General features: G+C 40.0%; 1 protein-coding gene across 1 annotated transcript in view; it reads right to left on the bottom strand.

Annotated features, from left to right (window-relative positions):
- The window catches only part of Mgam (maltase-glucoamylase), a 143,785-nt gene that overhangs the window by 29,728 nt on the left and 100,098 nt on the right, over positions 1–13,959 (bottom strand). Inside the window, exons 58-68 of the mRNA XM_032906004.1 lie at positions 11,824–11,958; positions 10,119–10,206; positions 8,889–9,027; positions 7,979–8,112; positions 7,822–7,856; positions 7,614–7,730; positions 7,075–7,223; positions 6,398–6,482; positions 5,515–5,571; positions 1,796–1,920; positions 64–152 (exon numbers count right to left, since the gene is read on the bottom strand). Coding sequence (XP_032761895.1) covers positions 64–152; positions 1,796–1,920; positions 5,515–5,571; positions 6,398–6,482; positions 7,075–7,223; positions 7,614–7,730; positions 7,822–7,856; positions 7,979–8,112; positions 8,889–9,027; positions 10,119–10,206; positions 11,824–11,958 — 1,153 coding nt within the window. The remainder of the gene's footprint in view (positions 1–63; positions 153–1,795; positions 1,921–5,514; positions 5,572–6,397; positions 6,483–7,074; positions 7,224–7,613; positions 7,731–7,821; positions 7,857–7,978; positions 8,113–8,888; positions 9,028–10,118; positions 10,207–11,823; positions 11,959–13,959) is intronic.

Here is a 13,959-nt window from a genome sequence, read left to right as displayed (position 1 = left end):
CAGGAGTAAAGGGACAGAGCCTGGTGTATGTCTGCAATGGCCACACCCTCTCAAGTCACTCACCCTTCGACTGCCCATCATCCCAGAATAGCTCTCCCCTTGCTTCTTTGTTCTCATCCAGAGCAATGATAAGACCAAGAGGATTCTTCCGACTGTGGAGAACAGATTCACACAAGACACAAATTTTTAGAGTTCAAAGGATTTTACCAAACATTTGCATCAGATTCCAAATGAGAAAGATAATAGTCAGTCACACATAATTCTTGCTTTAGGGATGGAAGGAGAATATCATGTGTCTTCCTCCAATAATAATTTTACAAAATAAAGTATTTTAAACATCTTTGAAGAACTTAAGCATGTAAGCCTTGGAGTTTCTGAACCACCACCATAATTAACATTAAAATTGCAACTCCATTTACAAAATGGGTCATTAAGAGAGGAACAAAATCCTATGCAATGTTGCTATAATCCTGGGCATTTTAGAATTCTATTCCAGAAGAAATCTCATTGATTTAAAAGTTAAATCTATATTTGTCAATGATGAGAAATGAATAAATAGAAAAATAGAGGCAAATATGATCTAGAGGGATATGCTGAGATCACTTAATGCTAAAGCACCTGTCTAGCTAGTATGTTCTACATCCTGGTCCTTAGGCCAAGTTTCATAAAAGCAGACTTAGGTGCTGGAAAACAAATGATTGCACTAGAGAGTAGAATCTTTGGGGCATTGAGAGCCACCTTTATAATTAACATATTGAAAAAGATAGGGTTATCAAAGTCATCTTAAAGTCACATTCTCATAGACATGGGCATTATTTTCTTGGAGGGTTTAAATTTTTAACTAGAAAAGAACAAGAGTTTAATTTTTGAAGCAGAAATTCAGTATCTACACAAATTGATCTCAAACTGCTTATTTGACAGAGAAAGGAGGAGGATGCAGGGAGAAGAGTAATGATATTTAGTCATTTTCTCACAAGAGGGACTAAGTTGAAATACTAAAGAAGTGAGGAAGTTTCAAAAGAAAAGGCAGTTCTGAAGCCCCCTAAGAAATCCCTCTCTATTAAAACCTACTAGAATTAAACTTTGAAACATATGAGGGTTCCAATAAGTAATTCTTCTGTAGAGATAGAATTATAATTTTGTACGTGAAGATGAGAAAAAGTCAGTAGCTCAGGAAAAGTGGGAGAGATGAGTTTGTGTTGTTAAAATCCAATTACAATTTTTTAAAAAGCGCTCAGTTAGTGGTAAGAAACAAAAAAAACTGGGTTTGTAAGAGCAGAGTAAACTGAAGCCAAGTCTAGGGCAGAGATGCTCTGAGGCATGAGCGGACAGCTACAGATAGGTAATCAGGCCATGTCAGGTAGGAAGAGTACTGAGTGAGAGCACAGAATTGAGCCTTTTCAAGTCATGAGACTTACAATGTGAAAATGGTAACAGCCGTGAGAGAGCCAGGAATACTGACCACCCCAACTGTCACTTTATCCTCAAAGCTAAGGTGAATAAGAAGAAAGAGGAAAGTCTTTCAAAGTCCAGCAGCGTGCCCTTCTCTCTCAAGATCACGTAGGGTAGAGACTTTGGGAAATCCAAGAGCAGAGTATAGCAACAACACACACACACACACACACACACACACACACACACACACACACACACACACACACACATCAACCCACAACATAAATCTGACAAAGGAAATAGGTAAAATGTAAAACTGATACTGGAAAGATGACTGACTCTCATGACAAAAGAGTGAGCTCAGAGGTGTGCAAAGTAGAACCACATTCCCCTTATTCACCTTAAGTGAGTGTTCAGGGCAGGTCGTTGCCAGGGCAGGATGTAGCCCCCACGCACATGAAGATTGATATGCTCAAGAGGGGCTGGTAAGGTCCTCCACTCTCCTGTTGAATTGATATTTTCACCCTGGTGTCAAAAGGAGGAAAAATGATGAATTAAGCACACACTTCTCCCTGATCAACATGCTCCACCCACCTCCCTAAACCTGTTCCTTGGTCATCACCATCCGTTGCAAAACTTATTTCCTCCTTTGGTCATTCACTCACTGCTGCATGAAGACTGGTTGTGCTTCTCTACATCTCCAGAAGAGTCCCTGCTCTTTGCAGGATCTCATATAGACACCCAAACACCCTCACTATATACCCTCTTTCTAAGGCAAGATGGTATTGGACAATATCAGCATTTATTTCTTGCTGACTGGAGTCCCTTCTTCTAAACCCCCACCCCTCCCCAAGGATCCTAATACCTATGATACATGCTCCATTGCAAAGATCAGTGTGAGCAGACTTATTTACATATTAGTTTCTTGAGTTGAATTCTTCTGTCTTACACTTAACTCCTTTGCCTGCCCCCATGTGTAAAAGATGCTCACTCATCTGAGTCATAACCAAAAATCCTTTCACTTTTCTTAACCACAGCAGGGCTTCAGAATGTAGGTATTTTTTCAAATTTTTTTCTTTTATTGAAAAACAGTTTTTTCACACACTATATTCTAATCATGTTTTCTCCTCTCTCTACTCCTCCAAGTTCCTCCTCACCTCATCCTATCCAGACCCATCACTTTTCTGTCTCTCCTTATAAAAAAGACATCTAAGCAATTGTAACATGAAATAAAATAAAGCAAAACCAAGAAAATTAGGATTGGACAAAACAAAGAAACAGAACGAAGAGTCCAAGAAAAGGCAGAAGAAGCTGATATAGATGAAGCATCCCACTCATTCACACATTTCAGAATACCATAAAAACAGAAAAACCAGAAGCCATAATTTATGCCCAAAAGCTATTAGGTAATATATACATACATGCATACATATATACATACACACACACGACATTACGAGACAAGGAACCTCCAAAGAGGCTGTTGGGTCCATTTTCTGTGGACCATCTACTTCTGGGTGTGCAGCCTACCCTGAAGAGTAAATTGTTTCCCTAGTAAGCCTCCCTTGAAGAAAACTTCTTTTTCATTTGAAAATGGTTAGAAAAAAATAGCTTCTGAGTTAGAAATTAGGGCATATGTCCACTGATCCTTTTAGCTCTAACATACACTGGTCAGTGCAGTCACCATTAACAATTAGGTTAGAAAGTTCTTTTGTATTATGCTACCCTATAATATGTGTGTATATCTCTCTCTGTGTACATGTATAAGCACATGAGTGTGTGTATTGTAGATATGTATTCATATGTGTACATATGTGTACACGTGTGTATGGCTATATATCAGTGGTTCTCAACCTTCCTAATGCTGCAACCCTTTAATATATTTCCTCATGTTATAGTGACCTCCAGTTGTAAAATTATTTTTGTTGATACTTCCTAACTATAATTTTGCTACTGTTATGAATCATAATGTAAATATCTGTGTTTTCTGATGGTCTTAGGTGACCCCTGTGAAAGGATGGACACACCCCCCAAGGGGTCTTGACCCACAGGTTATAAACTGATGCTGTATATTGTCAGAAGCCATCTTGGAAAGGCTAAAGAAATGCAAGTGTATTTTTGGAGATGGCCCAGTGTTTTGTAAGGCTGTGATGGGTGAGCTCTAAAAATACGTAGTCCTTAGACACTTCATTCTAGAAATGCTTTTTACTGCTGATATGCCTTTTCTATTATATAGCCTAATGATTCCTAGGCATTAGCCCATCCTTTTGGGAAGATTTTCTGTAGATCATCATGAAGATGTATTCTCATATAATAACACTGTGTAGACAAATTAATGCTTTCATAATCTCTAATAAAGAATTTATAAAATTCTTAAATTTATATGAGTAATTTCAAGGCCTCTAAATGCTACAACTAGAGCTCTGTAAATCTTCATCTGTCACAGGCTAACAGCACTTGAATAAGAAAGCAGGCTTGGGGCAAATTTATGATAAGGAAAAACATTCCTTCTAGGTTAGCTGTGAGACTACACTATCTGGAAACTAAAAGTCACTAAATGGGAATGGACAATTTATTGAAAGGACAAGGGCAAAAAGTAAAATATTGACTGGTTTGTCTAAACAAAACTTCAAAATAATAAGACACTAGGCAGATGATTTGTTTACTGACAAACCATGCTGACTAGTGACATAAAAGTTACTGCTTTAAACTTATATTGCTATAAACTTAAGCGTCTAAAAGATAGATGATGAATATTCAGTCAAGTACCAGTCTTAATGGAAAGACATGGAAACATTTCTGCTATAACTCTGTCATCGTCATGAACTATTTTCTTGAACTTGCTATGAACTTATGAAACAAAAAGATGCGTGGGAAACCATGTGATCAATTATCCTGAGAAAGTCTAGGAACTAAGATGACAACAAAATGAGGCTGCAGCCTTTTTCAGCTTCATCTAGAGTGAGTGAGTGGCAAGGCCAAAGGTCATCAGTCTTTGGCCTTTATCCAATGCTGTGTCATACTTCTGTAACTGTGCCCCTAAGGCTGGTGCTGGACTTCAGCATTATACAAATTTTTATATGTGCCTTAGTGTGTGTGTGTTTGAGATCATGTGTCCGTGTTTGTATGTATAAATTTGTTCATATTTGTGTACATGGCTGTATATGAATTGTATATGTGCATTAGTCTCTCTCTCCCTCTCTTCTTCCTCCCTCTCTCTGTATGTGTGTTTGTCTGTGTGTGTGTGTGTGTGTGTGTGTGTGTGTGCATGTGCACACACGCATGCATGCACGCACAGGCCTGATTGTTCTAGTCATCATTCTCTCCACTTTGTTTGTTTTGAGACAAGATCTGTCACTGAACCTGGAGATGTTGATTGGCCATGCTGGCTAAATCCTCTTATCTCTGCCTCTTTATCAATAAGACAAGTCATGGGATAAATGTCCTGACTCAACAGTTTTCTGCAAAAGCTGTACAGTCTTTGCACAGCTATAGAACTATAAAAATTTCATGTATCTGTTTGCACATTGCAACATGTCATTTGAGACAACTTGAATTCTTGATCCCTGGCTATGGTCACTTTTACTTGGTCCCAAATAAATGATGCCATATTCTTTTTTTGAAGTAATATCTGTGTTTTTCACCAACAGTACCATATCTCACCTGTCTTAACTAATCATACGGAGGAATTCTTTAAACATCTGTGCAACAGCAGCAGACATTTAGGAATACAGGAGGGAAAAGATCTCTGTAAGGACAAACTCCTGTAAGCATAAATGTGATCAAACATCACACTATTAAGTGCTTTCTGGTGTCAGAAAAAGAGATTTTTATTGTGTTCACCACCTAGCTAGCAATGATTTAAAGAGAGATATGCTTACATCAAGCCAGGCACAAGATGACAAGATTACATGTTTCTCTAAAGCAGTAACTACTAGTGCATGCCTGATCTAAAGAGGAAGTGAGAAAATTTAGCTCACAAGGGTTGAGTTGACTCATGCCAGACTGCAGCTAGTGATTTTCAGAGTCAGAATTTGTTATGGTGTCATATGAGTCTGTCATAATCAAAGATGTTGAACTCTAACACTGCCAGGTTTTATAAACATTTAGCAAACTTACCGTGTAGTAGTCATACCAGAGGGCTCTGGGGAAATATGATCTGATGTTTCGGGCATCCTGAAATTAAACACAGACCAGGTATGGGTATTGCAATCTCAGACAGAGTAAATAACTTGCAATGTATCTTTCCATAAAACAATAGAGCTGAAATTGGACACCGTTACCTCAGCTTCCTAAATATCACCGATGCCGAGAACTCCTGTACTCTTCCCTAATTTCCAAGGGTGGAAATGGCCCAACAAAAACTAGAACCTTCACTAAAGACTTTGAGGAACAGGATCTCAAAGAAAGTGACCACCCCTTGCTTAAAGACTTATCTATCCTTTTTCTAAAAACACAATGCCCAAGGTTATGTATAAAGCAGAAACAAATCTGCAAGGTTCAAAAGTATTTCAAGGTGGTTTAATTAGCTTTTCTGTTTAGATATATGCTTGCCTAGATAAGAAAGAGTAAACAAATGTCTCTTGGTGTGTGTATAACTACATAGAGAAGTAAGTAAAGCACTACCCAGCCACAAGGTGGCACACACTGCTGCTAGCAGTTCTGAGTACTTCGGCTAAACATGATAGAAGTTACAGAGAATCTTTACACTATTTTCAATATGTGATTCTACAGGTTTCATTTTAATCAGTGGCAAAACAATCATGTTTAAATAAACTATGGAACAGTATTCTCTATTGACTGATGTAAAGAAGGATTTGAAGGCAGAAAATTCAAAACACAGAATTCTACTCTGAACAAAAAAAAAAAAAAAACGTTGAGACAAACATAAACCAAGGGACTCTGTTTGAAGACCCATCACGTGCCTCACTTCTCCATATTTACTCAGCCTACCACTTGACCACTTGGGAATCCTCCAGTTCTCAGAGGCCTCCATACTCACAGGTTCTAGCACAGGGCTGACTAGGAAAGCTGGGCCCAGCAGGAACTGTTTGTCTATACTCCAGGTCTCCCGGTCTGACACAAATCTGGAAAGGAAATTGAAGGTATCACAATCAGACCTGAGTAGGATTTTGGCTTACTGTCCTGAAGAAATGCTCACATTAAACCCCATGTCAGAGATGCGTATGCATTCTCTGCCTCCTGTTTTCTCTGCTTAGCTAATGAGCATTGAATACCCCACATCATCCTATTTGTCCTGCCTTCAGAACGACAGAAATTGTTGAGAAATGTGTTCATGGATGAACTATTTCTTCAATATGCCACACATTTGGTGCAAACATGGTTTTTGATCTTAAATCTTTACTACAATGCTCATGGAGGTAACCTGAACAAATAATGGACTAGAATTATATAACATAATAAAAGTAAGGGAGGTCACATAAAGAAAAAGTGATGCTGTAGAATGTTGGATATTTTCTATTTTTTGAAATTCAATAGCTGGCCTTTCATTCAAGACCTGTAGTAAGCAGAACACAGAAGGACTAATAAAGTATGGACTCCACCAGGACATTACGTATAAAAAAAGAGTCACAGCTTCAGAGTGGAAGAGTTGTTTTTTCAACTCACACCAAAGAGGTTAAACATGGCCTAGTAACAGAAATCCATCGCAACACTTACTCATGGAGAAGAGGCCGCACGACTGTGCTGCCCTCTGTGTGGGCCTTGTACATCAAGGTGTAGAGATATGGCAACAGGGTGTATCTGGTCTCCAGCACGCTTCTGGAAATATCCTCAAAGGTTTTATTCCAGGATACTGGGTCTTGTCTCTACAGGAAAAGAAAACGAGTGTTCAGAGTACAGCGGTTATTTCTCAAGGGATGTAAGGTCACTGAAAGCTTATCCCAAATATTTCTACACAACTGACTCAAAATAGTTGCACATGAGACCTCATGAATATTGTTAGTAGTTGAAAAACAGCCACAGCTTTCTCAGGAAAATTACTCCAAAAGTTATTCTTTATGGGACATAAAGAAAATGTTGACACAAATAAAAAAATATCATCAAATAATACTGAAGAATATGCTTCTTAGGAATGAAGGCTTAATGGCTTTGAAGATGTCCCCAAGGAACACAGACAGACAGCGGAAACTGCAGTTTACATATATATCTATATCTATATCTATATCTATATTTCCATAAGAAAGCTGACTTCATACCCTGGTCCCGATGGTGTTGTGGTTCCTGGAGAAGGGGTAAAAGGCGCCCAGTTGCATCCAGCGAACACACATCTCATATTCGGCATCTTGAAAGAACCCACAGATGTCTGACCCAGTCTGAAACAACAAGGGACAAAGTGAGCTCTTGGTGCTTTCTAGGAGACACTGTCATCTTCCTAGGGAGGAGGAGCATGTAAAGGACACTTACATAGGATATGCCAAAGAGGCTGAAATCCATCATGCCTGCAATGAGAGATGCAGCAGGGTCAGGACAGGACATTCTCTGCCTCCCCTATCCCTCCCGCTACACCAAGGATCCTACTGCCATGCCCATCTACAGAATCCCCCGTGCACAGCCTACACACCAATGATGGATTTCCCCAGCTGGTCCCAGGCAGCTGTGTTGTCTCCCAGCCAGTGTCCTCCCCAGCGTCCAGAAGAGGGGAATGTGGAGCGGGTGATGACAATCCCTCTCTCTCCTGTCACCTCCTGCACTGCTCTGGTTGGGGAAGCAGGAGAAAAATTGATGGCAAGACAGGGAGAAAATGACCATAGAACTTCCTCTCCAGAGTCCCTGTACTTAGAATATCTTGAAAAATCTTTCCTGTGTGACTACAAGGAATATAGAAATATGACCTATTAGAGAAGGACCAGCTGCCTGATATAGATAATAATGGCAGTAAGGTCTCTTTAAGTAGTTTTTTCAAACTATCTCACCATGTTACAAAGTCATTGGCTTGCCCCCAAGTCCTAAGCAGTTACAGAATCTAGCTGGTTATTTCCCCATACTTGACTACTGATATTTGAGGAAGACTAGAGTAAATCATATCAGGATTTACCTTAAGATAGTTATTTTTCTTTTGGTTTACATTGTGTGTATGCTAGCTAATTGAGCAAAAGGCCCACTGACTATCCAACGTGAGTGGCCAAAGACAAACAAACACCTAAAGAGACAAAGACTCTCTTTCAATATAAAGAAGCAAAGTTTCTAGTACTCAGTTACCCATTTTTCTTTTTAACCAGTGATACCACAGTACTGACTACACTGCACAATGACGTATAGTGTACCTGTGGGTATGCTCAAGAGGACTATTGACTTTCTCACAGGGATGGCTCCACAACTACAAAGATATTGCTAAACATACAGGAATTGCTACAGAGTTATTATAATTACACTGTACTTACCCTTAGAATGGGAAACAAATGGAAAAGTAGAGACACCACAACACCCATCAAAGAAGTAGGACCAACAGGAGAAAGCAGAGAGTCACTCACTCGTAGGTGGGTCTGGTCTGGGACCACCCATACAGGCTGTGTACATCATAGTGCCGCACCCGGGAGCCATCTGGAAGGATGTGCTCACTCTCCATGCACAGGGTCTTGCTGCTCAGGCCCCTATCCCTGGCTTCCAAATCTAAGGGAAGATTAAAGACAGTGAAAGACAGTTATTATTCTTCTTATTCCTGACCTCTTATTAGTGAATTGATCTGTAGAACTTAAGATAAATTTGATTTCCATCTGGGCCCCCTCCCCTGACTATGACCAACTCAAAACAGTGCTCTGAGCTGAGATGCGAGAAGCATGCATGTGCTCTCAATTGCTGGCTTTTCTAAGAAGGTAAAGGAGGCATAAAAACACTGAGTTTTCATTCATTGACAACAGAGTAGTAGGCTTTGGCCACAACTGCAAATACAAACCATTTACTATTGTTAACACACTACAATGCAGCTTGTAATACTATCTACCTATATATATGTATATATATATATGTATATATATATATTCTACTATAGAAAACATATTTAGAAAAATTGCGTAAGCTTTGACATATCTTATACTTCAAAGAAACTAAAACTTGAGGAACTGCCATAAACACAAATAAAACCAGAGGGGCCATTGGCTCCATGATAAAAGGAAGGATTTTTTAAAACCATCGGTTACTAAGAAAATGTAGGTAGACACATTATCGAGGTTGATAACTAAGACACCTTACAGTGAAAAGAAGCCTTTGAAGGCATTACTACTGTTAAGAGCCATCTGAAAAATTTTGAGAAATTTGCCCAATGTCTCCTGGGTCTTGCCACACAGAATTAGGTAAAGTGCTTACTCTACATAACTTCAGACCCATTAATTCACAGTACCTATGAGAATGTACCCTTGGTGTCAGGTAACTCTTGCTGGCCAGAGTAACCTTTGTACTGGGCTTATGCACAAAGAACAGAGAAGGTCAATTTTATATACAATAAGAGCAAAGTAGCATGTCGTTATGTAGAAATGAATGCACATGTGTGACAAGACCATCACACATTTCCTAAAATGTGCAAGCCTAAGAAGGAAAGTTTGATTGTGAGGATGTTAGTTTTCTGCCTTCCAAGATTCCTCAACTTCTTAGTAAAGTACAACTGATCTTCATCTCCTGTCTCCCCTCAATATTGTTTGTGGTGACAGGCAATATATACTCCAGAGAATGCCCTCCAAAAGAAAGAGGAGTAGCAAGGTCCTTACATGGCATGTAGGGAGGACGGTTCAGAGTAGCGTCACTGCAGCCGGAAGGAACTGCCCCATTCACAAAGCTGGAAGGTTCATTCATATCCTACAAATATCAGAAAAATTGTTTCTATTTAAATACAATCACAGCATCTAAACTCAGAGTCAAAGAAGTGGTGAATAGAGTACTAAATATCCAATAATCTTTGGACATCTGCATAGGGAAAACCATCAAATGCTGGGGAATCTAGCTATACAAAAGAGTAATCTCTGTAGGACAAGTTCCCCCTGGGGCATCAAATTTCCAAGGATTTTATTTGAAGTCTTAGAATAGGAGCATCAGGTAAAAGACCAGCTGCAGAGAGGATCAAGACAGTTCCATGCCTGATTAAAGGGAACACAGTGTGACATATCCAAAGACTTGGATGAATATTATTCTGTTAATATATTAAGAAACACACAGAAAGTTGGATGGAGTGATCTCTCAGTGCTTAAAAGCACCCATTGCTTTTGTTGGGTTCCCAGTAATAATACAATGGTTCACAAGCTTCTGCAGCATCAGTTCGTGTTTGAGATCTAACACCTTTATAAGCACTAAACACACACACACACGTGTGTGTGTGTGTGTGTGTGTGTATTAAAACAGTACATACGTGGTATACATGCATATATAGGCAAAATATTCATAGAAATGAAATTAATAAATCTTTAAAAAAAATCCTTTAAGAAAACTAAAAAAGAAAGAATGGAAACAGGTGGTCCCAGGAGGACGGAGGTTGGGAAGACCCTCCAGAATGTACCAGAGACATGAGAAGTGACTCTCAGGACTCAAATGGGAGGACCTTAGATTAAATGCCCTACAGTGGGGAGAGGGAACTTGTTGAGCCCACCTACAGCAGAAAGGCAGGGCATCAAATGAGGGATGGGGTTGTTACCCCACAGTCAAAACTCTAACCCATAATAACTCTTCCTGTCTGAAAGAAATACAGGGATGGAAATGAAGAGAGCCCAAAGAAATGAAAGTCCAGTGACAGGCCAAAGTGGGATCTACCTCAAGTGGAGGACCCACGAGCTAACACCATTACTGAGGCTATGGAACACTCACAAAAAGGGACCTATCATGATTGCTGTCCAAAAGACCCAACAAAAAGTTGAAAGAGTCAGATGCAGATATGTGCACCTAACCAATGAACAGAAGCTGCCAACCCCTCACTGAATTAGGGAAAACCTGGAGGAAGTTGAGGAAGAGGGCAACCCTGTAGGAGGACCAGGAGTCTCAATTAACCTGGAACCCCGAGATCTCTCAGACACTGGATCACTAACCAGGCAGCATCCACCAGCTGAAATGAAGCCCCCAACACATATGCAGCAGTGGGTATACCCCAGGTCTGGGTTCAGTCAGAGAAGATGCACCTAACCTTCAAGAGACTGGAGGCCCCAGGAAGTTTAGAGGTCTGGTGGGGTGGGGGGATAGGGACATTTTCATGGAGACAGCGGTGGGGGACAGGGAGGAGGTATAGGATGTGGAACAGTTGAAGGGTAGACTAGAAGGGGAATAAAATCTGGAGTGTAAAAATAAATAAAAAATTATAAAAAAAGAAAATTATAAAATTTTTTAAAATCTTTAAAAAATAAACATACAACGACAACATACTTCATCCAAATAAACACACACACACACACACACACACACACACACACACACACACACACACACACTTACAATCCACAGGCCATCAAACTTCAAGCTCTTTGCAGGATCCTGTGAGTTGCTGTGGAGTTCTTCAATCTCCTTCTTCCACCAGAGGGCAGTTGAATTCCGGAAAAAGTCAGGGAAGGCCACATAGGCTCGGTATTGCTGCAAAACAACAGTGCCTGATTATTTGTCATGAATGATTACATTAGGCAGCAAAATACACTTAATGTGAACCTGGCTCGTGTAGTCTCATACCACATGGTGGTAGATAATGATAGTATGAGTCAAGTCTAGAGCTGATATTTGAAGCAGCATTCTCTTACAAAACCGTGTGGAATCCCAGATAAGAAAGCATAAAATACCATCTACCAAGACTCTGAGAAATAGCCAGTGAATTTCCCCTCTGTCTCTATAGGAATGGAGGTGATCAACACCCTGTACTCACTATACATCCTCTATCCTGGTTGCCCATCATTTCTTAAGGACTGATAAGGTAGAAGTCCTGTGAGGCCTTAGCTAAATGTTAGGTGTCAGGTGACGGGTATCAGGTGAGTATCAGGAAACCTTCGCACTGGGAAAGAAGTTGAACAAAGATTGTATGCTGTGACTTTGCACCAACTAGTATGGCTCTCTGCCATGATTTCCAACTCAGAGGAAACCTTTGGTTATATGTAACGTATAGTGGTAGGACTTTAAACCTTCTGTTTTAGTTTCGCTTTCCCTTCCCTTAAATTATAAAAACAGTGTCTACATCTTATATGAAAAGTGGGTTCAATGCATTTTGAACTCCTTAACTGCATTTTACAGGCTTTAAGGAGCAAAGATCTTGTCTTACATTTTCAAGTTAATCTCCACATTCTCTACTGTGTTTAACGGAATTAGAGAAAATAATACATAAATATCATTCACACTGTGCTTGCTTGTGACTTTATGCCCCTCAGCAAGAGAAATCAGCCAGAAATTTATATGCTTCCCCCTGCTATTTATTGTCAGACATTTCAGTTGGTGTGCCTCAACAAACGGCCTTCTTAATGTCCTTCACAGAACTACGAGCACCACGGAGCAAAAGAATGGCATGGGAGAGAAAGCAGGAAGACTGGGCTGAGGCACTACATGGTGCTTACACAAACCAGCAAGCAGTCTATTAGGGAAAAACCTGTACTCCCAAGCGTAAGCCGAAGAGAAGATGTTGAAGAATAGATCAGAAATGGTTCGGCACGCATTTTTGCTGCTTCACAGGACAGGCACAATGAATCATAAAGCTAGGACATATAGGGGCTGTAGAATTTCTTTTAGTATAAAAAATGGAAGTAGAAATCTTGAACCCCTTAACAAGGAGAACTTTGCCCCAGAAACAGAGATCCAGCTTACATTAAGCCAGAATCATGGGCTTTCAAAAAGGGTAGAAACGGTATCAGGACATACAGGCATTACAGCTACATCTGAGTGAGAATTGAATTTTCAATACGATGTATCTATAAATTAAGACAACCTTTTCATACTGTATTAAATCATTTTTGCACTTCATACAGCACACAGGAACCTGCACACGCACCTTTTTAACTAGCTCAGCACACAGCAACATGCTACTTTGTTTATTCTGAGTTAACTTTCAACCTATTGGACACATGCCAGGCTCAGTGGCCTTGGGAGGATGTAAACCCTGCCACACAGAAAGAAAGCAAGGAGGAACTCAAGGGAAGCTGACTAGCGGATCTGTTGATCAGAGGCAGAAGATTTGGAATTTCTGACTGCCTTTGTTTCTATTCCCTAATGAAATGCTTGCTGAAGGCGAGAAAATAAGATGGATTCCGTGAAGATTCATTTTCTGCATTTCTGCATCACCTGCCTTCTGAATAAAGCACGGCTGATAAATGCAGAGTTCCTGAGTCTGCCCTAAAAGGCAATATTTTCTCCAGCTTTGCAGTCTCACTTCTAGCCTGAAGGAGGAGGAGGTCAAATCTCTTAAATGGCAAGGGGGAGGACAGTTGAAACCACTGAAGCCAGAAGAAGATGCTCATTCAGGAAATCATTAAAGATAGGAAATACATGGCCCCTTTAAAAGGACCTGGCATGTTTGGGTGTTTGTGTGGGCTGCCTGGACCACCAAATGCAAGTTATGCTCTTTAACAACTGATGGAAAGGTGAAGAAGCTGTGTGCTC

This window comes from Rattus rattus, chromosome 6, assembly GCF_011064425.1.
Source record: "Rattus rattus isolate New Zealand chromosome 6, Rrattus_CSIRO_v1, whole genome shotgun sequence".
NCBI lineage: Eukaryota > Metazoa > Chordata > Mammalia > Rodentia > Muridae > Rattus > Rattus rattus.
The sequence above is the reverse complement of the archived record's forward strand: the minus strand, read 5'-3'. Positions and strand labels throughout refer to the sequence as shown.